Below are 27,015 nucleotides of genomic sequence, written 5' to 3'. Positions count from 1 at the left end.
TTGGGCTGGAATAATACATTATGGCCTTTCTCTTGCATTTCAAAGTTGATGGTTAAAAAAATACAAAAGAACGTTTGTTTTTTCCTTGTATTATATTTGTGTCACGACTTCCGCCAAAGTCGGTCTCTCTCCTTGTTCGGGCGGTGTTCGACGGTCGACGTCACCGATCTTCTAGCCATCACTGATCCATTTTTAATTTTCCATTGGTTTTGTCTGGTCTTTCTTCACACCTGGTTTCAATCCCATCAATAACATGTTGCCTATTTAACCCTCTGTTTCCCATCATGTCCTTGTCGAAGATTGTTTGTTTGTATGTTTGTGTATATGTTGGTGCGCGACGGGTTCTTGTACCCACTTTTATTTATTTTGTAATTTTGGTTTTGGAGTTTTGTTAAGTCTACTAAACGACTCCATTTATAACAAGTTCGATTCTCCTATGCCTGACTTCCCTACCACCTACACACACACTATTACAATTTTACCAGATCTATTGTGTTATATTCTCCTACATTCCTTTCATATTCCACAAACTTCAAAGTGTTTCCTTTGAAATGGTACCAAGAATATGCATATCCTTGCTTCAGGGCCTGAGGTCAGGAAGTTAGATTTGCGTTACATCATTTTAGGCAAAAACATTTTTTTAAAGGGACGGATCCTTAAGAGGTTTTAAGTTAAAAAATAGATAAGTAAAAAATTAAAATAACAAATAATTAAAGAGCAGCAGTAAAATAACAGTAGCGAGGCTTTATACAGGGGGTACCGGTACAGAGTCAATGTGCGGTGGCACAGGTTAGTCGGGGTCATTGAGGTAATATGGACATCAAGGTAGAGTTAAAGTGACTATGCATAGATAATTAACAGAGAGTAGCAGCAGCGTAAAAGTGGCTGGGGGATGCAAATATTCTGTGGAGCCATTTGATTAGCTGTTCAGGAGTCTTATGGCTTGGGGGTAGAAAATGTTAAGAAACCTTTTGGACCTAGACTTGGTGACCTCTGGTACCACTTGCCGTGCAGTAGCAGAGAGAACAGTCTATGACTAGGGCGGCTGGCCTTTGTAGTGCCTTGTGGCTGAGCAGTTGCCATACCAGGCTTTGATGCAACCATGCTCTCGATGGTGCAGATGTAGAACCTTTTGAGCTTTTTTAACTTTTTGAGGATCTGAGGACCCATGCCAAATCTTTTCAGTCTCCTGAGGGGGAATAGGCTTTGTCCTGCCCTCTTCACGACTGTCTTGGTGTGTTTGGACCATGACAGTTTGTTGGTGATGTGGACACCAAGGACCTTGAAGCTCTCAACCTGCTCCACTACAGCCCCGTTGATGAGAATGGGGGCGTGCTCGGTCCTCCTTTTCCTGTAGTCCACAATTATCTCCTTTGTCTTGATCACATTGAGGGAGATATGATAATACATTTCATATATGCTATCGGGGAAAAAATATTTGGGTTGTGTAAATCAAGGCCTTGGAAAATGAAAAAAGTATTTTTCTCAAAGAACAAAGTATATTAATTTCATTAGTTTATGTTTACTGTAGGATGTCTGGTGCCTCTTGCTCAAGTGTGGAGCTCCTGGAACAGTGGTTATCCTTGGAAAAAGTGATAATTTGAAATAGAGCTCATGTCTCCAAACGCTTAAAACTTTTTACCTGCATGTGACTCTTAAAAGTCAAGTACGGAGTGGGGGATGACTTCAAAAATGGCAGATATTTCAATTTGAAATTCATATTGAGTCAAAATGACTCACTTCCAAGCAAACTGGGAACATTTCCAGAACATTAGCGAAGATTCCCTTTAAGATCCAGTTAGGGTTGATAACAATCAAAAAATAGTTTTATGAATGTTTTTTATATATTTATACCATTTTATGTTATAAAATAAACATCATTGTAATGTTCTCCTAACATTCACTAAAATGTTGTGAACAGCATATGGAACAACCACCACAGAACATTCTCCAAAAGTTCTCATTACGTTTCCAGGTAATGTAATAACACAATGTACCAGTAATGTTTTCCCAGGAAACCAAAATTGGTTCGATGAAATTTCCCAGAATATTTGTTAGGTTGCGGTAAATGTTCTCATAACACAAAAACTGTCCAGTCGTGCTGATGATTATACAATGTTTGTATAAAATATTCACCTGATGTTGCAAGAATTTTCCCAGAAAACATTTAGTCTGTTCTTTAAAGGTTCCCAGTATGTTTCATTAGGTTGTGGGAACAGTCTGGTGGTAACATTGTGGGGTTATGACAAGAGAGAGGTTCCCAAAACACTAAAAATGTCCAGTTGTGCTGACATTCAGATAATGTTTGTATCCGGGTGCACAAAACATTCCTTTGATGTTGCAACAATGTTGACAGAACAGCCTTTCTGACTTCTTTAAAGGTTTCCAGAACATTTAATTTGGCTGTTGGAACAGTGTGGATACATTACAAGGGTACAAGAACCTGCAACCCTACAAAGTAGGGGTGGTACACAGAAGATAGCCCTATTTGGTAAAAGACCAAGTCCATATTATGGCAAGAACAGCTCAAATAAGCAAAGAGAAACAACCATCCATCATTACTTTAAGACATGAAGGTCAATCAATCCGGAACATTTCAAGAACTTTGAAAGTTTCTCCAAGTGCAGTCGCAAAAACCATCAAGCGCTATGATGAATCTGGCTCTCATGAGGACCGCCACAGTAAGGGAATACCCCCCTGAAGTGGACAAAAATGAATGGGAAGTCATTGGCATCGGACAAACCATATACACATTGGCCAATACCATCCAATTCGGCGTTGATTCATGCAAAGTGTATTGCAACTGCCATATGGCGATTGCCTATTGTAACACTTTAAAAATTCAACAGGTGGCGAATTCGCTCCACCATGGTTTTTCATATTGGAAATGTCACCCAAGTCAACATCCAAAAGCAAAATTTTGAAAAAATGATTTTTTTGTCAAAAACTTATCACCCCTTAAAAAAGTGCTTTCTGGACCGTTTTTCGAAATTCTTTCGATTTTTTTGTCAATTACACATGTGTAAGAACTGTATGAATATACTTTTGTCCAATTTTATCATCATATTTTTTTTTTTTTTTTTTTTACATGGGCATAAGTAATATGTTTTGTCCATTTTCAATATGATTTCATAGGAAGTCAAAAGTCAAAAGTCAAAAATGTCAAAATTTTGTAAAAACTTCACACACCCTTAAAAAGTGCTTTCTGGACCGTTTTTTGTAATTTTGTCAATTACACACGTATAAGAACTGTATCAACATACTTTAGTTGTATTTTACCATATGAAATTTGACATGCTCAAAAATGCAAAATTGACTGGCCTGATGAACACAGGATGGCCGAGCAGTGATAGTTGTTCCTTTCCATCACTCGTTGTGTTGATTTCATCATGTCCATTTGGTGATGTTTTTCACATACAATCATATTGCAAGTGCACGTGCATTTGCAATATGGTTCAATGGGCATTTACCATATGAAATTTGACATGCTCAAAAATGCAAAATTGACTGGCCTGATGAACACAGGATGGCCGAGCAGTGAAGTTGTTCCTTTCCATCACGTTGTGTTGATTTCATCATGTCCATTTGGTGATGTTTTTCACATACAATCATATTGCAAGTGCACGTGCATTTGCAATATGGTTCAATGGGCATTTACCATATGAAATTTGACATGCTCAAAAATGCAAAATTGACTGGCCTGATGAACACAGGATGGCCGAGCAGTGATAGTTGTTCCTTTCCATCACTCGTTGTGTTGATTTCACTCCATTTTGATGTTTTTGATTTCATCATGTCCATTTTGTGATGTTTTTCACATACAATCATATTGCAAGTGCACGTGCATTTGCAATATGGTTCAATGGGCATTTACCATATGAAATTTGACATGCTCAAAAATCCTGCAGAAATGCAAAATTGACTGGCCAGATGAACTCGGGATGGCCTGGCAGTGATAGTTGCTCCTTTCCATCGCTCGTTGTGTTGACTTCATCCTGTCCATTTTGTGATGTTTTTCACATACAATCATATTGCAAGTGCACGTGCATTTGCAATATGGTTCAATGGGCATTTACCATATGAAATTTGACATGCTCAAAAATGCAAAATTGACTGGCCTGATGAACACAGGATGGCCGAGCAGTGATAGTTGTTCCTTTCCATCACTCGTTGTGTTGATTTCATCATGTCCATTTGGTGGTGTTTTTTCACTATAGAATCATATTGCAAATGCACGTGCATTGTTGTGCAACTGGTAACCCAAAAATAAAAAATATGGTTGTAAATGCATTTACCGGGACTCCTATTGTCCATGCCCGCTATGGGAGTACCCTACTACGACCCTCTATCCATGGGGGCCGCCCTGAGTGCTTTATGGACTGTTTAAAATAGGCACCTGGTAACCCAAAAATAAAAATATGGTTGTAAAATGCAAGCGAGCTACGGTCAAGCGGGATATCTCGTTGAACTCGGCACGGCCTAGGGATTATGGTAATGCCATTGCCTGCTCTCTGTGTCTTTAAGCACCGCACTTTGTCACTCCATCCTTGCTGTGTGTGTGTATGAGAGCTTTTCTTTGACATCTCCTGGGGGAAATGACTGATTTACAGTTTAGGAGGGTTACCTAGTCACACATATGAAGTTTTGGAGAGATGTGACTTTTCTAACCCTTCAAAACAGACAGTGTGACCCAATTAAAGGCACTTCCGGTTGGCACAGGAAGCTATAAGTCAACACATGTCTTGACTGACATAGAAACCTACAGAATCCTGAGTTTTAAGTCTTTAAGTTAAGAATTGACCTATCTACGATCTACACAGTGTTGAATGGGGTCATTTTCACCTTTGAAGGTGATGTACATCAAAACACCTTTTGGGTCAATTTAACCACTTCCGTTTGCTCCAGGAAGCTTAGAATCGACACAGGTAGACCTCATAGTGGTCTGATGGACTGTCATAGAAGACAGGTTCATTAGGCATTCATAACCCACATAGGCTTCAGGTTGAATTTAGAGGTGCAGGCAATGTATTCCTATGGGGAGAGAAGTCAATGCAAACTGTTTGATGTAAACACCTTCTTTTAACTGTTAAGGGTTAATGCCACAGGGTCAAGGTTAGGCTTGCACGGATCGGGAGGACCTTAGGAACGTACCTGAGGTCGAATTGTGCTTCTCACCCTAACGGTTCTCTCACTGCCACCCAAAATCAAATGACATTGTGGGGCAGGCTTCATTTTGGGCCTTCTTTTTTTCAAGGTCGCTGCACTCAGAACGAGCTACGGTCAAGCGGGGCATCTCGTTGAACTCGGCACAGTCTGGAGACTATGGTGATGCCATTTTTTGTGTTGATTTCAGAATGCCATTTTGGTGATGGTCCCTCTCCGTTTAAACACATTGCAAATGTACAAAAGTCAACTAGCAAGTCAGTGTCCATCAGTCAATTAGATGTCATTATGACACCAAACTGATATCAATTAACACCAAACCCACTTTTTCCTACTCATTTAGAAGCCAACTATCACATATGTCAGAGCAGTCCCATAATTCACAGCGCCTTCGGTTTAAAACATAATAAAAACGTAAAACACATAGTTACGTTCTAGCTGCGGGTCCAGGTCGGACATTATGTGAAGGCCTATGTGAGGCGACCCCGAATCCCGAGTTTCGGCTCGATAGGTCCTTCGGTGCCCGAGTAAAACCCTAATTGGTGCTGAAAATCCACTTTTTTCCATGCCTTGCTACGGGGTCCTTGAATGAGCTATCGGACAGAAACGTTGGGGTCTGTCTCTATGGGCCGAGCCGGTTTCAATGCACCTAGCCTTGCGTCTCTGAGACTTTTCTAAATGTCGTCATTTTCGTAATGGTCAAAATGAATTGAAATCATTGCAAATGTACGAGGCTGTTTCTCGGTCCGAGAACCTTCTAGAGCCACCTAACTCACCACGCACTATCGACCTGAGGTCTAGAACAGGTTTCTAAAGTTTCGGAACTCTAGGTCTGACGGTTCTTTTTTAGCTCGAACCAAGCTAACTATTGCAGTCACTGTCTGTCTCTACGCACCCCAATACGTCCCTCCTTCCAAGTTGTGTTTTAGTGTGATTTATTTTTCCTTTGAAATTTTATGGGAAAAATGACTGATTTACAGTTCATGGGGGTTGCCTAATCACATATATGAAGTTTTGGAAAGATCTGACTTTTTTAACCCCTCGAAACAGCCCCTGAGACACCAATTATGACACTTCCGGTTGGCACAGGAAGCTATAAGTCAACACATATCCTCATTGGGGTATGCTGTTACAGAATCCTGAGTTTTAAGTCTTTACGTTAAGAATTGACTGATTTACACAGGGTTGAATGCACTATGTCTATCAAACTGCAGGCAGGGTATGGATATACACTTTTAGGGTGATTTTAACCACTTCCGGTTGCTCAAGGAAGCTTAGAATCAACACAGGTAGACCTCATAGTGGCCTGATGGACTGTTACCGAAGACAGGTTCATACGGCATTCATAACCCATATAGGCTTCAGGTTGAATTTAGGGGTGCAGGCAATGTATTCCTATGGGGAGAGAAGTCAATGCAAACTGTTTGATGTAAACACCTTCTTTTAACTGTTAAGGGTTAATGCCACACGGTCAAGGTTAGGCTTGCACGGATCGGAAGGACCTTAGGAACATTCCTGTGGTTGAATTTTCCTTCTAAACCTAACGGTTCTGCCGCTGTCACCCAAAAGCAAATGACGTTGTGGGGCAGGCTTCATTTTGGGCCTACTTTTCTAATGGTCGCTGCGCTCAGACCGAGCGAGCTACGGTCAAGCGGGATATCTCGTTGAACTCGGCACAGCCTAGGGATTATGGTAATGCCATTGCCTGCTCTCTGTGTCTTTCAGCAACGCAGTTTTTCACTCCATCCTTGCTGTGTGTGTGTATGAGAGCTTTTCTTTGACATCTCCTGGGGGAAATGACTGATTTACAGTTTAGGAGGGTTACCTAGTCACACATATGAAGTTTTGGAGAGATGTGACTTTTCTAACCCTTGGGCATTTACCATATGAAATTTGACATGCTCAAAAATGCAAAATTGACTGGCCTGATGAACACAGGATGGCCGAGCAGTGATAGTTGTTCCTTTCCATCACCCGTTGTGTTGATTTCATCATGTCCATTTGGTGATGTTTTTTCACTATAGAATCATATTGCAAATGCACAAGCATTGTTGTGCAACTGGTAACCCAAAAAATAAAACATGGTCCTACATGCATTTACCGGTCATTCTGATTTTAATGCCCGATATAGGAGTACCCTACTACGGCCCTCTTTCCATAGGGGCCGTCCTGAGTGATGTATGGACACTTTAACATGTTCTGATGGATACTCATTGCTGTGCACCTGTTGAGGTGATTGAACATGTGCAACTGGTAACCCAAAAATTAAAATATGCTCCAAAATGCATTTAAGGGTCATTCTCATATTAATGCCCTGTTATAGGAGTACCCTACTACGGCCCTCTCTCTCTGTCGGGGGCATCCTGAGTGATTTATGGACACTTTAAAATATCACGATGGATACTGATTGTTGTGCAACTGGTGATTGAAAACGTGCAACTGGTAACCCAAAAAATAAAACATGGTCCTACATGCATTTTCCGGTCATGCTGATTTTAATGCCCGATATAGGAGTACCCTACTACGGCCCTCTTTCCATAGGGGCCGTCCTGAGTGATGTATGGACACTTTAACATGTTCTGATGGATACTCATTGCTGTGCACCTGTTGAGGTGATTGAACATGTGCAACTGGTAACCCAAAAATTAAAATATGCTCCAAAATGCATTTAAGGGTCATTCTCATATTAATGCCCGCTATGGAAGCACCCTACTACGGCCCTCTTTCCGTGGGGGCCGTCATTTAGTGCTTTATGGACTGTTTAAAATATCACGATGGATACTGATTGTTGTGCAACTGGTGATTGAAAACGTGCAACTGGTAACAACTGGTAAAAAATTAAAATATGGACCTCCAGGCTTGTAGGCCCTTACTCACCACCCAGGTAACACTCCTCTATTTCCGGGGATGATTCCAGCATGGGATCCCCCCCCCCACATCCACAACCTCGCACACCAGGTGAACCAGGGCACCCACACTTAAGCACCCTCCCTCGGGCTATAAAGCAGATAGCTGCGCTGTTAGGAACCGCGTGCACCTGGTGACCCAAAATAGAAGTTGTGCATCTGGGAACCCAAAGTAAAGTGGGTGCACCTGGGAACCCAAAATAAAGTGGGTGCACCTGGGAACCCAAAAATTAAAATATGGTCCTAAATGCATTTAAGGGTCATTCTCATATTAATGCCCGATATGGAAGCACCCTACTACGGCCCTCTCTCTGTCAGGGCCGTCCTGAGTGCTTTGTGGACTGTTTAAAATATTACGATGGATACTGATTGTTGTGATTGTCTGATATTAATGCCCGCTATGGGAACACAGGATGGCCGGGCAGTGATAGTTGTTCCTTTCCATCACTCGTTGTGTTGATTTCATCATGTCCATTTGGTGATGTTTTTTCACATACAATCATATTGCAAGTGCACGTGCATTTGCAATATGTTTCAATGGGCATTTACCATATGAAATTTGACATGCTCAAAAATGCAAAATTGACTGGCCTGATGAACACAAGATAGTGATAGTTGTTCCTTTCCATCACTCGTTGTGTTGATTTCATCATGTCCATTTGGTGATGTTTTTTCACATACAATCATATTGCAAGTGCACGTGCATTTGCAATATGGTTCAATGGGCATTTACCATATGAAATTTGACATGCTCAAAAATCCTGCAGAAATGCAAAATTGACTGGCCAGATGAACTCGGGATGGCCTGGCAGTGATAGTTGTTCCTTTCCATCGCTCGTTGTGTTGACTTCATCCTGTCCATTTTGTGATGTTTTTCACATACAATCATATTGCAAGTGCACGTGCATTTGCAATATGGTTCAATGGGCATTTACCATATGAAATTTGACATGCTCAAAAATCCTGCAGAAATGCAAAATTGACTGGCCAGATGAACTCGGGATGGCCTGGCAGTGATAGTTGCTCCTTTCCATCGCTCGTTGTGTTGACTTCATCCTGTCCATTTTGTGATGTTTTTCACATACAATCATATTGCAAGTGCACGTGCATTTGCAATATGGTTCAATGGGCATTTACCATATGAAATTTGACATGCTCAAAAATGCAAAATTGACTGGCCTGATGAACACAGGATGGCCGAGCAGTGATAGTTGTTCCTTTCCATCACTCGTTGTGTTGATTTCATCATGTCCATTTGGTGGTGTTTTTTCACTATAGAATCATATTGCAAATGCACGTGCATTGTTGTGCAACTGGTAACCCAAAAATAAAAATATGGTTGTAAATGCATTTACCGGGACTCCTATTGTCCATGCCCGCTATGGGAGTACCCTACTACGGCCCTCTATCCACGGGGGCCGTCCTGAGTGCTTTATGGACTGTTTAAAATAGGCACCTGGTAACCCAAAAATAAAAATATGGTTGTAAAATGCAAGCGAGCTACGGTCAAGCGGGATATCTCGTTGAACTCGGCACGGCCTAGGGATTATGGTAATGCCATTGCCTGCTCTCTGTGTCTTTAAGCACCGCACTTTGTCACTCCATCCTTGCTGTGTGTGTGTGTGAGAGCTTTTCTTTGACATCTGTTGGGAGAAATGACTGACTTACAGTTTATGGGGATTGCCTAATCACACATATGAAGTTTTGAAAAGATCTGACCTTTTTAACCCTTGGAAACTGCCACTATGACATCATTTAAGGCACTTCCGGTTGGCACAGGAAGCTATAAATAAACCCATATCCTGATTGGGGTATGCCTTTACAGAATCCTGAGTTTTAAGTCTTTACGTTAAGAACTGAGTTATTTACAGAGGGTTTAGTGAGTGTGTGTTATTTCAGAAAATCATAGAAAATCACAGAAATCTCGCAGAGCTCCGCAGCACACTTTAAAAAGATTCGTAAGAACACCCTGCAACTGGATCTGTAACCGTTGAAAAAAAAAACACCTATCCGTGAACATCACCAATCTGTCATTGTACGATTTCTCTTAAAATGACGATAGATAAATGGCTGGTTCTTTTTTATTGACACCGGAGGCTCCTTGACTTTGACATGAAGTGGAAAAATAATTTCTCTATTTTCATTTTGGACCTTTAATCCCAGATAAATGGCCATAACTCAAAACCGTTGAGGCCTGGACGCCATCTTGTTCGGGGCCAACTGCCCATTATGCCAAACCTACGCTCACCGAGTTTCGGCTTCGAAATATTTTCCGTTTTCGAGATAAGGCCCCGTCGTGAATCGTGATGTTTTGTCCGATAGCAATATGATTGCTTATGCCCCCTGTGGGATATTCTGGGACAGTGGAAAAATGACCAAAATCTTATTATTTTTGTGAAACGGAAACCGAATGTCCGACAAAGTTCATTTGATGACTTCCTGGTAGGTCCGGCCCTGCCGCTCGGCCCGACGCCGTCCGCGAATTTTAAAAACGTTTTCGGACGTCTAGTAAGGGACCGTACATTTGCAATGTGGACTTTCTCACTAACCATACGGCAAATGCCGAAATGTTCCCTTAAGGTATGGAAAGGAAGACCCAGAGTTACAGAGTTCACAGAGTTCAAGCAACAGAGACATTTCTACATCAACTGTTCAGAGGAGACTGTGTGAATCAGGTCTTCATGGTCGAATTGCTGCAAAGATACCACTACTAAAGGACACCAATAATAAGAAGAGACTTGCTTGGGCCAAGAAACACGAGCAATGGACATTAGACCCATTGAAAACTGTCGTTTGGTCTGATGAGTCCAAATTTGAGACTGTATTTATCAAGGCACAAGGTGAGATCCAAATGCAGACACAGGAGCCAGATGGTTGGAATCTTACAATTTTTATTAATTCAAAGGGGTAGGCAAGAGAATGCCAGGCAAAAAGGTCAAAACCAGATCAGAATCCAGGAAGTACAGAGTGGCAGACAGGCTCGTGGTCAAGGCAGGCAGAATGGTCAGGCAGGCTGGTACAAAGTCCAGAAACAGGCAAAGGTCAAAACCGGGAGGACTATAAAAAGAAAAATGCAAAAAGCAGGAGAACAGGAACACCGCTGGTTGACTTGGAAACATACAAGACGAACTGGCACAGAGAGACAGGAAACACAGGGATAAATACACTGGGGAAAATATGCGACACCTGGAGGGGTTGGAGACAATCACAAGGACAGGTGAAACACATGAGGGCGTGACAGTATTGTAGGCTCACTACAAGGTAATACATGGCATTTTAATTGAATTCATAGGGCATTTGAAGAGCATTTATCATACAAAGACAACCATATTTTTTACACTTAATATGATGACAAAATGCACATTATTTCACTTGAATAACATTTTATCATACAAATACAACCATATTTTACAAGTACTATGAAGAGGATGGGAACATTTTTAAACAACTCAGAAATTGTGTTCTGTGTCCTGATTGACTATATTAGACTGAAACCCCCCACAATACCACAGCTATCTCCTGGTGGCACATGGTTAATTATTTGGCTACAAGATTGCAGGTTCAATCCCACATTTTCTTTAACCACGTTTCCTTTAAAAAAATGTTGAAATTGAGGCTCAGATATAATCTACTAAAAGTTGTTGTCACAACTTCTGCCAAAGTCGATGCCTCTCCTTGTTCGGGCGGTGTTCGGCGGTCGACGTCGCCGGTCTTCTAGCCAATGCCGATCCATTTTTAATTTTCCATTTGATTTGTCTCGTTTTCCCACACACCTGGTTCTCATTTCCCTCATTATGTGTTGTGTATTTAACCCTCTGTTTCCCCCATGTCTTTGTGTGGTATTGTTTATCTGTTTTCATGTATGCGCACGTTAGGCTTGTTGCGCTGGGTTATGTTCAACCCGTATTTTTATTTTGTGCTTGTTTGTGCCGTGTACTTTTGGTTCGCCAAATAAAAGGCTCCAGTTCGCTACCAAATATCTGGAAAAGGGAAAATGAAAAATGGATCGGCAATGGCTAGAAGACAGGTGACGTCGACCGCCGAACACCGCCCGAACAAGGAGAGGCATCGACTTCGGCAGAAATGACAGATATTGTCTTTATTTTGCAAAAATGTATAAATCCAACAGAAATGCAGAATTTAGAATAACCGTAAAAAATGTAACGTTGTGTAAAAATTGACCGTTCAACTTTTCAAAAACACATCCGATATAATTCCTATTTTGAGACGCTTCCCATGGTCCCCCTGCCCAATTTTCACGATCTGAAAAGCAAACGATATCCTAGATCAGCACTCATAGTCTTGGATACTTTTTAAATAAGTACGCAGCATATAAAGAGAATGGGTGATGTGATGGTGTATAACCCAGCTACCAGTATGTCCCTGGCTTAGTCACGTCTAAGACTAAAAAGGAAGGTTGGAAATCCTGACTGACCACACTGCCATGGCTACAGTCGTGCAAAAAAGTATTTAGTCAGCCACCAATTGTGCAAGTTCTCCCACTTAAAAAGATGAGAGAGGCCTGTAATTTTCATCATAGGTACACTTCAACTATGACAGACAAAACGAGAAAAAAAATCCAGAAAATCACATTGTAGGATTTTTTATGAATTTATTTGCAAATTATGGTGGAAAATGAGGCAAGCACAAAGACAGGTGAAACAGATCAGGGTGTGACAATGTTGGCGCTGAGTTCAGATAAACATTCAAATGAAAAAGTAATGAATAACAATGAATTAATTACCCACAATGTTCCCACCAGACTGTTCCCACAACCAAGGGAAACATTCTGGGAACCTTTAAAGAACAGACGAAATAGGTTCTAGCAACGTTCGTGCAACTTCAGGTGAATGTTTCTTGCACCCTAAAATAAACATTGTAGAATTGTCTGCACAACTGGACACTTTGTGTTTTGGGAACAGATCTTTTCTTATGGCCCCACAATGTTCCCACCAGATTGTTCCCACAACCTAAAAAAAATTCTGAGAACCTTTAAAGAAGAGATTAAATGTGTTCTAGGAATGTTCTTGCAACATTGGGCAAATGTTTTATACCAACATTCTAGTGTATTTTTTTGTCCTCTGTCTCCCCAGTATTGTAGGTCATACTGAGCCCTACACCAAACTGTGCTGTAAGGGTTTCTGCATAGACATCCTGAAGAAGCTGTCCCGCACCACCAAATTCTCATACGACCTCTACCTGGTCACCAACGGGAAGCACGGCAAGCTGGTCAGAGGCAGTTGGAACGGCATGATCGGAGAGGTAAGGAGATGATGGTTATTCTAACAAGCATTATAATTAGCCACCTGCTAAAAAGTTAGCATATTAAATACATTAGATTTAGCCAATAAAATTGAAGAATAATACAAAACTTTTATTTCCATTATATAGACATACCCAAAAGTAATTATTTTTCATGAGATGGCCATAAACAATAACTAGTACTGCTGCATAGTTCTAGTAATGTCTGGCACTCACCTTTCTGGTAAAAATATGTTATAAATTGCTGAGGTGTACCCGATTTTGAGGACAAGCTCAAGTATATAGTACAAATCTTTTTTTCCCCTATTCATCAAAAGTGGGAGAATAGGGCTTGAAATGACTGAAATGCTTTCTAAATATAGTAACAAGGAAATTATAATTGACTTACTATAAGATTTCACATTTCCTATAACTGTCAAATAAATATGATCAATTAGCTCCATTTCATATAACTGATGACAGAGCATTTTCTGCCTCCTCTGAGCTCAGAAACACCATTCAAAAGTGGTCGTGTTTCAATTCTTGACATTGGTGATTTAGGTTTATGTTTATCAGACCTCATGATAAGACCCTCATGATAAGAACATTTATTACAAAAACAGGGGGCAGGCAAACGATAGGTCAAGGTCAGACAGAGGTCAGTAATCTAGAGCAGAGTCCGAAAGGTACAGAACAGCAGGCAGGCTCAGGGTCAGGGCAGGCAGAGGTCAGTAATCTAGAGCAGAGTTCGAAAGGTACAGAACGGCAGGCAGGCTCAGGGTCAGGGCAGGCAGAATGGTCCAAACCGGGGGGAAAAGCAAACAGGGACTAGAGAGAAAACAGGAGTACAGGAAACCGCTGGTAGGCTTGACGAGACAAACTGGCAACAGACAAACAGAGAACACAGGTATAAATACATATAATGGGGAAAATGGGCAACACCTGGAGGGGGTGGAGACAAGCACAAAGACAGGTGAAACAGATCAGGGTGTGACAATGTTGGTGCAGATAAACAGATCAACAATGAATTAATTGCCCTTAATAAAAACAAATAGTTATTATGGTCCAAATCCAAATAAAGGGAAACTAGACTATAGTGTAGGGTTGCAACATTTCAATAAATTCCCTGGTTTTCCCGCAATTCCATTGGTGTATTTTCAGATTCAGGAGGGCATAAGCAGGAAATCTGGAATCCTCCAACCATAATTTCTGGAATACCAGGGACGTTTTCCAGAAGGAAGTTGTTGAAAGTTCATTCTTCTTGCTGACCATGTTCGGGAAGAGTTTGAGGTTACAACATTAGTTTTCAGGGAAGCTATTGTTCTCACTGGGGCATTGGCCACAGTAGCACCGGTAACGGCTGACATAATGCCAGGCAGAGTGCCTGGACTGTAAACCCACTGGCAAGTCCATCAGCATGTTAAACATTACAGTTGTGTAGGGGAAAACGTCAGTAGAGGTTATTAAGAGGAGATATCATACTGCGGGGAAGGGAGGGAGGATCTGCCAGGGGTAGAACAACAGGACTGACTCTGACTAGACTAGCAACAACCTTTATATAGGGTTATCAGCTTCACAACCACTGACTTGAGGCAGTTTCTCTGGATCTCCGCAAGGTCTATGCAGCTGCATGCCTATCAAATCAATGATAGGCTTTCTATGGTGCCAGGGTTTAGCTTTGCATTAGCTAATGGATAAATGTTTATTGGTAGGCCTATTTGGTCATCATTTTCTCATATTAAGCTTAACATTTCACAAAGCTACACACAGAGTCGCAATGCTGTAATATTGAGACTGCTGGCTCGTGGCAATAATGTAATTACAGTAATTACAGTTGGAAATTCAACCATTGCAGATTGTAAAATAAATATTAGATGCAACAGCATACTAATCAGCTACCAATAGATTGTTTTGAAATATACAACTATCTTGTATAGGCAACCTTAACCTGCATGACATGAGACGTCCTCGCGCTCTCTGCCAGATTAGATAGAAAGTTGTGCATGAAACCAGACTAACAATGGCAAACAATACAGTCTGTCCACCCTGAAAACACTTACTAAGCTTACTAGGGATTGTTTCATTATGCAGTGTACTATCTATAGCTACAGTGCCTTGCGAAAGTATTCGGCCCCCTTGAACTTTGCAACCTTTTGCCACATTTCAGGCTTCAAACATAAAGATATAAAACTGTATTTTTTTGTGAAGAATCAACAACAAGTGGGACACAATCATGAAGTGGAACGACATTTATTGGATATTTAAAACTTTTTTAACAAATCAAAAACTGAAAAATTGGGCGTGCAAAATTATTCAGCCCCCTTAAGTTAATACTTTGTAGTGCCACCTTTTGCTGCGATTACAGCTGTAAGTCGCTTGGGGTATGTCTCTATCAGTTTTGCACATCGAGAGACTGACATTTTTTCCCATTCGCCCTTGCAAAACAGCTCGAGCTCAGTGAGGTTGGATGGAGAGCATTTGTGAACAGCAGTTTTCAGTTCTTTCCACAGATTCTCGATTGGATTCAGGTCTGGACTTTGACTTGGCCATTCTAACACCTGGATATGTTTATTTTTGAACCATTCCATTGTAGATTTTGCTTTATGTTTTGGATCATTGTCTTGTTGGAAGACAAATCTCCGTCCCAGTCTCAGGTCTTTTGCAGACTCCATCAGGTTTTCTTCCAGAATGGTCCTGTATTTGGCTCCATCCATCTTCCCATCAATTTTAACCATCTTCCCTGTCCCTGCTGAAGAAAAGCAGGCCCAAACCATGAAGCTGCCACCACCATGTTTGACAGTGGGGATGGTGTGTTCAGGGTGATGAGCTGTGTTGCTTTTACGCCAAACATAACGTTTTGCATTGTTGCCAAAAAGTTCAATTTTGGTTTCATCTGACCAGAGCACCTTCTTCCACATGTTTGGTGTGTCTCCCAGGTGGCTTGTGGCAAAGTTTAAACAACACTTTTTATGGATATCTTTAAGAAATGGCTTTCTTCTTGCCACTCTTCCATAAAGGCCAGATTTGTGCAATATACGACTGATTGTTGTCCTATGGACAGAGTCTCCCACCTCAGCTGTAGATCTCTGCAGTTCATCCAGAGTGATCATGGGCCTCTTGGATGCATCTCTGATCAGTCTTCTCCTTGTATGAGCTGAAAGTTTAGAGGGACGGCCAGGTCTTGGTAGATTTGCAGTGGTCTGATACTCCTTCCATTTCAATATTATCGCTTGCACAGTGCTCCTTGGGATGTTTAAAGCTTGGGAAATCTTTTTGTATCCAAATCCGGCTTTAAACTTCTTCACAACAGTATCTCGGACCTGCCTGGTGTGTTCCTTGTTCTTCATGATGCTCTCTGCGCTTTTAACGGACCTCTGAGACTATCACAGTGCAGGTGCATTTATACGGAGACTTGATTACACACAGGTGGATTGTATTTGTCATCATTAGTCATTTAGGTCAACATTGGATCATTCAGAGATCCTCACTGAACTTCTGGAGAGAGTTTGCTGCACTGAAAGTAAAGGGGCTGAATAATTTTGCACGCCCAATTTTTCAGTTTTTGATTTGTTAAAAAAGTTTGAAATATCCAATAAATGTCGTTCCACTTCATGATTGTGTCCCACTTGTTGTTGATTCTTCACAAAAAAATACAGTTTTATATCTTTATGTTTGAAGCCTGAAATGTGGCAAAAGGTCGCAAAGTTCAAGGGGGCCGAATACTTTCGCAAGGCACTGTATATACCGTCTTTAGCTGCTATTTATAAACGTTTTAAAAATGACACATCAAATAGCCTAACAATAGGAAAATAAGTTGTCAGCTTGAGGATAACTTCAGTCACTCTTTATTGTTGAACACAGCGGGTTTTGTCTGGCTAATAGACTACACAATTGGGCTGCAATATTCAAGGTAAATTTCATTTAATCAATTAAATTGACCTTAATTCTGTCCTGAACCTGGTGTTCTGAAGTCCTAATTTTTTGTCTGTAAATGTTTTCACCGCAGCCTGTAAGTCCAGGTTGCGGGCCCGACTGTTTTTCTGTACTGAGTATTGCCAGGCCAGTATTTCCAACCTAAGACTGTCAGGAAAGACAGCTGCACACAATTTAAACTTAGTCTTGAACGATGCAGGCCAAGATATACCCGAGATAAGGGACTCTTGATATTGTAGCCACACAAGTCAAACGCCAATTCACCAGTATGAACGAAGTTGCAAACAATTGTTTTTGTTCAATCCCTCAAGAACTGTTGTCTGCTAAAGACGATAATCTGTTTGCATCTGCCAATTTATTGACCGTCCTGTATCCAGACGACCTGTCCCCAGAGGTTCCCATACAGTTCATCTCTTTCCGTACCATGTTGAAGCCAGCAATTAAGGAGAGAGGCTCAATTAAAGATGTTACAAAACTGGCACAACTCCCTTCTGCCCAGTTTTCTTAATGTTGCTATGGCAATCAATCTGTCTTTAAAATCTCTGTAACTGTCACTTCTGCAGAGAGATTGTTTTATGAACTAAAGCTCATGAAGAACGACCTAATAAGCATTAAGCTCTCGGTCTGATATGTGCTGAGTAAGTGCCACTCGTTGCAATGGCGCTGTCGTAGCCTTGACCACCACATTTGTCACGACTTCCACCCAAGTCGGCTCCTCTCCTTGTTCGGGCGGCATTCGGCAGTCAACGTCACCGGCTTTCTAGCCATCGCCAATCCACTTTTCATTTTCCTTTTGTTTTACACACCTGGTTTCAATTCCCCAATTACATGTTCATTATTTAACCCTCTGTTTTCCCCATGGTTTTTGTGCGTGTTTGATTATTGTAAATTCGGTCCGATGTTTGTGGGCATGGTGTTACTTCATGTATTTTGACATTTTGATTCCTTTTGTTACTCATCTCTGCTGTCCTGCGCCTGACTCCTCTGCACCAGCTACACACAGATCCTTACAACATTTGTTCACTGAAATCCTCTTATACCTTTAATCAGTTTATTACATTGTTTTCACTTTTTCAGTCACATTCCTGAAAAATGTAAAAGGTTAATGAATTACGTTTTGGAGGGTTACTGTCAAAATTATGACATCAATGACAGGCGCATGGACCCCCAGAGCTTGTGGGGCCCCCATGACTCGTGGGCCCCCTGCTTTGCGGGGGGTGTCTGGTATGCCAGTGTTTACAATGCACAATTGCTGCTGGTAACACTGTCACCCGGAGCCAGGGACTTATGTCACAGGTATTAGGTCTATGCTATATGCAACAATATCTTATGGATTAGGAATTAGGATTGATATTGTATGATGGATGACATTGCATGAATGGCTGGGTAGATGCCACGGGCTGTTATCTGCATCTGTCTGGATGGGTTGTGTAGTATATCAGGGATAATACTGTACACACTGTGTATCACCTACAGGGATTTAAGTCTTGCATATCAATGTTGATAGATAAAATGAATCAAACAGGTCAACAGGGGGCATCACTAATCCCACCTACTACAGTGTTTGATTTATTACAGATCATGGAACATATAGACTGTAGACTTTCTATGTCATAAAAATGTCCTCTTCCGCTCTCCATAGGTGGTATATAAGCGGGCGGACATGGCCATTGGCTCGCTGACCATAAACGAAGAGCGCTCAGAAATTATCGACTTCTCCGTGCCGTTTGTGGAGACGGGGATCAGTGTGATGGTCGCCAGGAGCAATGGGACCGTCTCACCCTCTGCCTTTCTTGGTGAGCATGTTTAACCTACTCATGTAAACAAACAAAACGTTTCTCTACAGAGATAACAAATGACTTGGCTTAAAAAAGCTTGTTTTACCATCTGAAAACAGAGATGGCAAATAGTACTTTCTCTGGACAGAGTTTAGAACTCACAACTGAATATATCGTACAACAAGGTGCAGAAACAGGAGAAAGGCTTCATCTCCTATGAGTGGTTCGACTCGCAAAAGACAAGGCTCGTTCAAGGCTACGCTACTTACTTTAATACTTCTTAAAGAGCATCCCTTTCAGAAGCTGCTGACAGTGCGCTACTTTGGTAATACACTACCACGTTGTCCTTGCCATTATCTAGCAAGCAGCTGTCAGAGCACATGGTTTCAACATTTGCCAGAAAGATGTTCTGATTCTTCTATAGGTGTTCTGATTCCTCTCTCCCTCCTCCTCTATAGAGCCCTACAGTCCGGCGGTGTGGGTGATGATGTTTGTGATGTGCTTAACGGTGGTAGCTGTCACAGTGTTTATCTTTGAGTACTGCAGCCCTGTGGGGTACAACCGGAGTCTGGTGAGAGCCAAGGGTGAGTGTCAGCTCCGACCACCTTTCCCTCTACCTCTACCCTCCCGTATCAGCAAAGGTAGAAAGTCACAGAAAAGTAGGTTGAAAGAACTCTATATTATATCACAGAAAATATTAAATGACATTGAAATGGAATGCAAACGCATGTTATATACACCCTCTCTGAATCCCTTCTGTCTTTACCACAACCACCATCCTGCCTTCTCCAGATCCCGGAGGCCCCACCTTCACTATTGGGAAGTCTGTGTGGCTGCTGTGGGGCATCGTCTTCAACAACTCTGTTCCAATTGAGAACCCCAAGGGCACCACCAGCAAGGTCATGGTCCTGGTATGGGCCTTCTTCGCTGTCATCTTCCTGGCCTCCTACACTGCCAACCTGGCAGCCTTCATGATCCAGGAGCAATACACTGACACAGTCTCTGGACTGAGTGACAAAAAGGTAGGTGGATTCATCAGTCATTGGTAATTCTGTCTGTGTTCAGTCTATGAAAGGGGGGGTGGAATGATGGACATGCTGTAGTGTTTGATGTTAGGCTTAGGCAAAATATAGAGTGGCCTATTTTTGATGAGCAAACAGTGCCTGGCTGCGAACGGTTTGAGAGAATACAAATAACCACGGCAGAGCCTCAATGTCATGACTGTGACTTTTTCCACTCATACTAAAAACATAATAGGATTCCCAGCGTCTGTGGTGAAATTAAATTAGATCCCTGAAGTCTTTAGGTATGATGTCTGTGAAAATCCCCTGGATTGTATTACACTAGTGGATTTGCCAAGCTGCCAGTGATGATATATTCTAGTATTAACTTATGCATATTTGTGTGGCCTGTGGAGGTGCTCTACACCAGTATTGACAAGGAAATCCATGTTAAAACTTCAGTGCTAGAAATGATTTGTGGACTCTCTGCTTTAAGGCACTGAGGGATTAGAGAGGCATTTGAGGGAAAAGACCAAGCTGTCCACTGCTCATTAGAATTCCGGGAACTCATTTAATATTCTTCCCACATAATCCATTAGCTCTACTTTGTGAAAAAAAGACGATAACCCATAAAGTGTCTTTTGACAGTGAGTCTACAGATCAACCAGGGCAGAATCCACAGAAGCTCAGAGAGAATAGACAGACTGGACACTGCAGGTGGAACATTTAAATTGAGCTGTATGATCTCTAAAAAGGGACGTTTTCTGAAAGTGTTTCAAACAAGAGGCTTGGACGGAATACAAACTGGTTAAAGGACAGTAACTGGTGTTTATGTAGTGACAGAGGATTGTTTCTCCTCCTGGGACTGTTCACTTCAGAGGCATGGAGTCATGCATGGACAAGACCTTGCCATTTCCTCAGAGTGACATCATGTACAGACAGGCACCTCCCTCTTTAGACCCTGTCTGTGCTAGTCTCTCTTTTCTGTACAAGCTGTCAGATGTTAACAGATGTTTGTAAGAATCCTATACACTTAACTTTGGCCAGCTAGACTCAAACTCTATGGGTCAACCATCATCCATGCTTTTAGTCAGGGTTTTCACTGCTTCCCAACAGGCATTTACAACACAGAGCATTGTATGACATCCTGTGCCTGGGGGCTCTATCACACTGCTACAGCATTCCCTCATTCACATAGCAGCGGCGTAACCTTGGTCTGTTGGGTGAGATGAGGAACACAGGCTGAGTATCCTAATGCAGCCAGTGTACAGGATACAGGACAAATGGGAACGAGGACAACACTCTGTCATCTCTCCAGCTCCTCCACCAGACAGCAGTGAGACGTGGGATGAATAAGACTGGCACCAAGGGTCTCATTAATTCATGTGAAATGGCTCAGAGGACATTTCTCTCATTCTGACAAGCCAAGGTTACAAGCAATTATCGCTCACTGGAGTATTTGCGTTAATGAACAAGTACAATTTATTTCCAGTATATTGCACAGTCAGGGTATTTAAATGAACATGGTCCACTCTGCGTCAAAGGGGCATGGCAAAATAAAGAGAAATTAGGAGTTTTTATTACAGTCAAGGGGGAAGAAGTCATTTTCTAATTCTCTGGAAAGTATGGCCTGGACTTAATTTCTGTCCATTGTGCCCTCTAATCGTCGAATTGAGAGAGGAATTATAGAGGGTAACCTTAGCTGACCACTTAATTGAGTGAACAGCACTTGAGGGTACAGGCAGATATCAAAGAGACAGTGGTCTAGTGTAGTCAAGGACAAGGTGATCAGTGTCATTGTGTTAGTTTCTTTGAGGTTTACATTCACGCCTCTGGGTTTGCCTGGCATATCATACACTCTTAGAAATAAAGTGCTATCAAGAACCTAAAAGGGTTGAGACATCAGATCTTAGGAGAGGGTGGAAGAAAAACATATTAAATGATATTACTTAATATTCAAGTATGTCAATGTATTTTTTTTTTTTTTTTAATGGATTTAATGAATAGTGCATGTATTCTTCCTAGACATGTCGGGTATCCTGTTCCAAATGTTTCTTGTTCATGCATTTATAATTCAAACTTCTACATTTCCCAAACAGTTCCAGAAGCCACAGGAGCAGTATCCACCGTTTCGTTTTGGTACGGTCCCAAATGGAAGCACAGAGAGGAACATCCGGAGCAACTACCCTGAGATGCATGCCCACATGGTCAAATACAACCAGAAGGGTGTGGAGGACGCCCTCAACAGCCTCAAATCAGGGTAACACTCTGTAAATAATCATTATACACAGTCAGTGACAGAAAACAGACATCAGCGTAACACATTCTAAAATGTCTAAGCAAATATTTTATGTTTGATGAAATTATAATTCATTAGATAAGTTATTACATGGTAATTAAATAGTAATTAAAAATACATTTGTCTATCATTGCATTTCCCCACAAGATAAATCCCTATTGTTATTATCTATAGGAAACTGGATGCCTTCATCTATGACGCTGCTGTGCTGAACTACATGGCAGGTAAAGACGAGGGCTGTAAGCTGGTGACCATCGGCAGTGGGAAGGTCTTTGCCACCACTGGCTACGGCATCGCCTTGCAGAAGGAGTCCCGATGGAAACGTCCTATAGACCTGGCCCTGCTCCAGTTCCTAGCGGATGGTAAATTACAATTAACCCCATGTGGAGTGGGATGGGCGGCTAACTGTAAATCTTAGCTGTACTTATCCGTTTAGGTCCCAAATACTCCCAAATTTGCTAAACTGGTAAACTGCCCATTAATGATAAAAATGCGTAACTCACACAAGTAAGCTTGTATAGGCCCGCAGAGCCTCGAGATTAGAAAAAAACTCAACTTTAATGAAAATACTGGCGTACATTGCACCATGGATCACTAAGAGGTACTGTAACAGAGTTTTGACTGTGATCCAGGGAATAACAAGGGTAAAATGCTGAGTCAGGGTATGTCGAGGGGAGTGATGAGGGTGTGAGATTGGCATTGACACACAATGACAACAACCGGCGCAAGAGTGTTTTAATGAACACCTTCAAGCCTCTCTGTGTTCTGTTCTTCCTGCTCGCTGCAGGTGACACACAGAAGCTGCAGACGGTGTGGCTCACAGGGATCTGTCGTAACGAGAAGAAGGAGGTGATGAGCAGTAAACTGGACATAGATAACATGGCAGGCGTCTTCTACATGCTGCTGGTGGCCATGGGGCTCAGTCTCCTGGTGTTCAGCTGGGAACATCTGCTCTACTGGAAGCTGAGACACTCAGTACGCAAGTCTGAACGCCTCGACTTCCTGCTCGCCATCAGCAGGGTAGGTGTGGCTGACCTTTCTTCCGAGGGACAGGGGTGGAAAGGGTACGTAGGCCTAATCTATAGAGATGTACACCGTGAGACATGTCTTAGATTGCGAAGGCCTTGGGTTCTGCAGAGAATGTGGTCCAATCACCATGGGAAAGTTGATCTGTTAATCTAAGGTACAAAACCGTTTTTTATTGTAATGAGTTCCATAAAGAAATGGCATACAGTATAAGCAACAATTCAATGAAAGCAGCAATAACGACATAATTTGCAAAGTCTAAGAAACCATAAAATGTGTTGTTTCTCTTTTCACAGATACAGCAGAAAATGTTCTACTTCCTGACCATAAAGTTCTCAGTCTTTCTTAGATTGTTGCCTCACAGTAATGCTTGGGAAATATTGGTAATGCACTAAGTCAAAGCTGTACATGATCAGGATATTTCAAGGGCACTAAAATAAAAATGATGCAAAAATAAAATGAGTAAAAAGCCATAAAATTACCGTGCAATACTGTTACGGTCCTGATCCGTCTGACATGAATTTAAATAGGCCCATTAACAATCCATCTCAGTGGTGAGGTGAGATTAAGCATTCTAGACTGGGACCCAATTTCAAAGTAAAATAAAGCCGTCCAAATAAAAATTGGAAAAATAATTTAGCAAGTGCATGGTCAGCTGCTGCTTTTTCATTTACCGTCTTGCATAGTTTGTGTGTTTAACACCGACCTGAATGCATACAAGCTTTCAAAACAAAACAAATTGTCTATAAACTACTTTGGACAATCCTGAATCTAATTTGGCTTTCACACTTCTCTGTGTAATTGTCTTCACTTCATTGGTCAGACAGGTTAATAGAAATTGCATTTGCTCAAAGTGAATGTTATCAACACAAGCAATAATGTTTTCTAAAGTCATGATTAGAAACAATGGCCAAAGACAATTAACACCTGTGGGATTTAATCTTGTCAAACTTTGTGTAGGGTGAGAAATGTGGATCTGTTCCAAAACCTGACAAGGCTTTTTGATGGATGCTAATCTCCTCCTCCTTCGCTATCTCTGCAGGGAATCTACAGCTGCTTCAACGGTGTGGAGGACTCTGACCGCAACGGAAACCTGCAGAACCCTGACGTCACCACCAACTACACCCAGGCCAACATGCTGAAGATGCTGCAGACAGCCAAGGACATCGTGACCTCGACCAGAGTGGAGAACTCCCTGGACAATGCCACCAAGACCATAGAGAACTGGAGCCGGCGAGGAGCCGACAATGTGCGGGTTGGCCTGCCGCCTCGGGTGGCAACCACTATAGACATGGGCCACAGCCGCCTGCCCTATATCTCCAGCATCACGGACAACCACTCGCCCTACCCCCAGAGGGCGCTCGCTTCCACCTTCCCCATCCACTACTCGGACAGCACCACCCAGCCCCTGCTGGACAAATCCAGGGTGGTGACGCGGCCTACCCCACTACGCTACACCCTTCCGGCCCGTGGCAGCAGCCACTTCTACGAGAGAACCCTACCCATCTCCAGCCTCAGCAGCCCACACATCGCCATGAGGGACCCTGCTCCCCCCAGCACCTCCAGTCACAACCCACACCCCAGCAGCAGGTTGTATGTGGAGAGCCAGCCCCGGCACCCCACCTCCCCATTTGTCCCCTACAGAGAGTTCCAGGTGCCTGACATCTATGTGGAACACCACAAGGGGCCCCTGGGACGGAAGTTCAGCTACCCCCCTGACCACATGGGCAGGAAGAAGAGGTCCCACAGCTACGTGTTTTCTGAGGCCCAAGACACCAGGGGGAGGAACGACTATGATGAGCCAACCTCCTGTCTGGCTGAGCTGAGGGCCAACCACCTCCTGAACAACCATGCCCCTTCTGCATCAACCATGGCCTGCATGGGGGGCCACTACCCCAGTGGCAGCGCCAGCTGCAACTCCTGCATGAAGCCCTACCTGGAGCCTGAAATGGAGGATGTGCCCTTGCTGGGGAAGGACAAGGTCAACCGCCGGGCCTCTTTTCTCAAGGCCACCTGGAGCAGTGACAGGATCCGCCAGCTGGGCGAGAAGCCCTCCACCTCCACTATGCCTGATCTGTTCCCCCGCGTAGTGGTGGCCAACCCCAAGCCCCACAAGCTGTATGGCAGCCAGGGGAACAACCTGTGCTACCCCCTGGCCGCTGAGCCTGCCTACCTAGACCCGGCTCATATGCGTTCCTACCCCTACAAGCAACAGAAGCTCAAGTGCTCCCAGTCCACCCGGCTACCATCCTACAGGGAGGCTATCCTGCAGAACGCAGCAGCCTTGCGGCGCTCCTCCTCCACTGTGGTGCACAGACACTACTCCACCTACCTGAACTCCTACACAGACCTGCCTGTATACGTGGGGCCACTGCCCCAGGGGCCAGGGCCGTTCTACGACAAGGACATGTGCCACTTGTTCCCCTGTGCAAGCCACTGCCCTAACAACAATGCCCTTGTGCCCCGTATGGGGGACCGACAGGTAGTGTACCAGAACAATATGTTTGGGGGCTACGAGGGCGCGGTGGGGCGATCGCGAGAGGAGCCCCCCCTGCCCGGGTCTGGGAGCAGGGATCGGAGGGAGGTCCTGGTGGCCAGAAGAGTCAACAGTCCCTATGTGCCAAAGACCTGGGGCAGGGTATCCAGTCTGGAGTCTGAGGTCTGAGCCCTCCCCCTCCATACCTTCAGGCTGATGGACTATCCCTCCCTCTGGGGAGGGGAAAGCCTACCTGGGGCCTCCCCCTCAGTCTTTGGTTTAGGCAAAAACGAATGAATTAGCTACCAACATGGATGACTTGAGTGTTTACTCAGTGCAATAATATCCTTGGCGGACGGAAGGAAGTAGAGGACATTGGAAGGCTGTTACTGCTGGGACATTGTCAAGTAAACATTAAACGATAAGAAAAGAAAAGAATGTTGAATAGTATTTAATACCTTCAAATTTAACCTGTTGATTGTTATTTAAAATATTTTTAAATGCTGTCTTGCTGTGAGAGAGAGACCTGGATTACAATACACTAGTCGCTCACTCAGTTTAGACACATTTTACTTTTCTCTTCAATCATTTCGGTATCCTTCCATTTAAATTTAGACACATAAAAAGATAATACTTTTGTTATCAAACCACAGAAATGTCTTCCACGACTTTTGTAAGTCCAGGAGCTCTAGGGAAAGCTGTCTAAGGCTTTTTGGCTCCGGTGGTCACTGATATAATTTGACTTGGATTTTAAAAGGGAAAATGTTTCACTATCATCTGTATTTCCATTGTTACTCTACACTTTAATAAATGACATGGCCACTTCAAGGCCCTTTTGGAATTGTCTATATTTTCCTTTTCTGAGTAAAACTCCACATATGGTCTGTAATGCCAGCAGAATGGAATAGCAGGTCAGGTCCCAGGACTCTAGATGTTTGTCGGCTTCAGTTCATTAAGTGGGCCACCTCTGTTGACTCATCCAGAAAGGTCACTGGATATCAGATCCACTAGACAGCGCTGTGTTCAGTTCACATGCTAACAATAGGGCAGACAAGTCAGCTACAGCTCCTTAAAAGACAAGAACACATTTGTATTTTACTAACACCCTACATAATCTGTTCAGAAACTGTGATATGGCATCAATCTATCAAATCACTGTATGAGTATTCTGCTGAACATCATAAATACATTT

At 42.7% G+C, this 27,015-nt stretch overlaps 1 protein-coding gene across 3 annotated transcripts in view; it reads left to right on the top strand.

Annotated features, from left to right (window-relative positions):
• The window catches only part of LOC112235020 (glutamate receptor ionotropic, NMDA 2C-like), a 96,578-nt gene extending 69,914 nt beyond the window's left edge, over positions 1-26,664 (top strand). For 2 of the 3 annotated variants that reach the window (XM_042307357.1, XM_042307358.1), the window contains exons 6-13: positions 13,163-13,331; positions 18,886-19,039; positions 19,480-19,680; positions 19,814-20,043; positions 22,122-22,282; positions 22,496-22,683; positions 23,109-23,341; positions 24,390-26,664. In XM_042307357.1, coding sequence (XP_042163291.1) covers positions 13,163-13,331; positions 18,886-19,039; positions 19,480-19,680; positions 19,814-20,043; positions 22,122-22,282; positions 22,496-22,683; positions 23,109-23,341; positions 24,390-26,012 — 2,959 coding nt within the window. In that variant the 3' untranslated portion in view covers positions 26,013-26,664. The remainder of the gene's footprint in view (positions 1-13,162; positions 13,332-18,885; positions 19,040-19,479; positions 19,681-19,813; positions 20,044-22,121; positions 22,283-22,495; positions 22,684-23,108; positions 23,342-24,389) is intronic. The other variant, XM_042307359.1, reaches the window with a different exon arrangement.
• The last annotated feature ends 351 nt before the right edge of the window (positions 26,665-27,015 follow it).

Source organism: Oncorhynchus tshawytscha, linkage group LG27, assembly GCF_018296145.1.
Source record: "Oncorhynchus tshawytscha isolate Ot180627B linkage group LG27, Otsh_v2.0, whole genome shotgun sequence".
NCBI classification, from domain to species: domain Eukaryota; kingdom Metazoa; phylum Chordata; class Actinopteri; order Salmoniformes; family Salmonidae; genus Oncorhynchus; species Oncorhynchus tshawytscha.
This window is presented reverse-complemented; position numbering and strand designations above follow the sequence as displayed.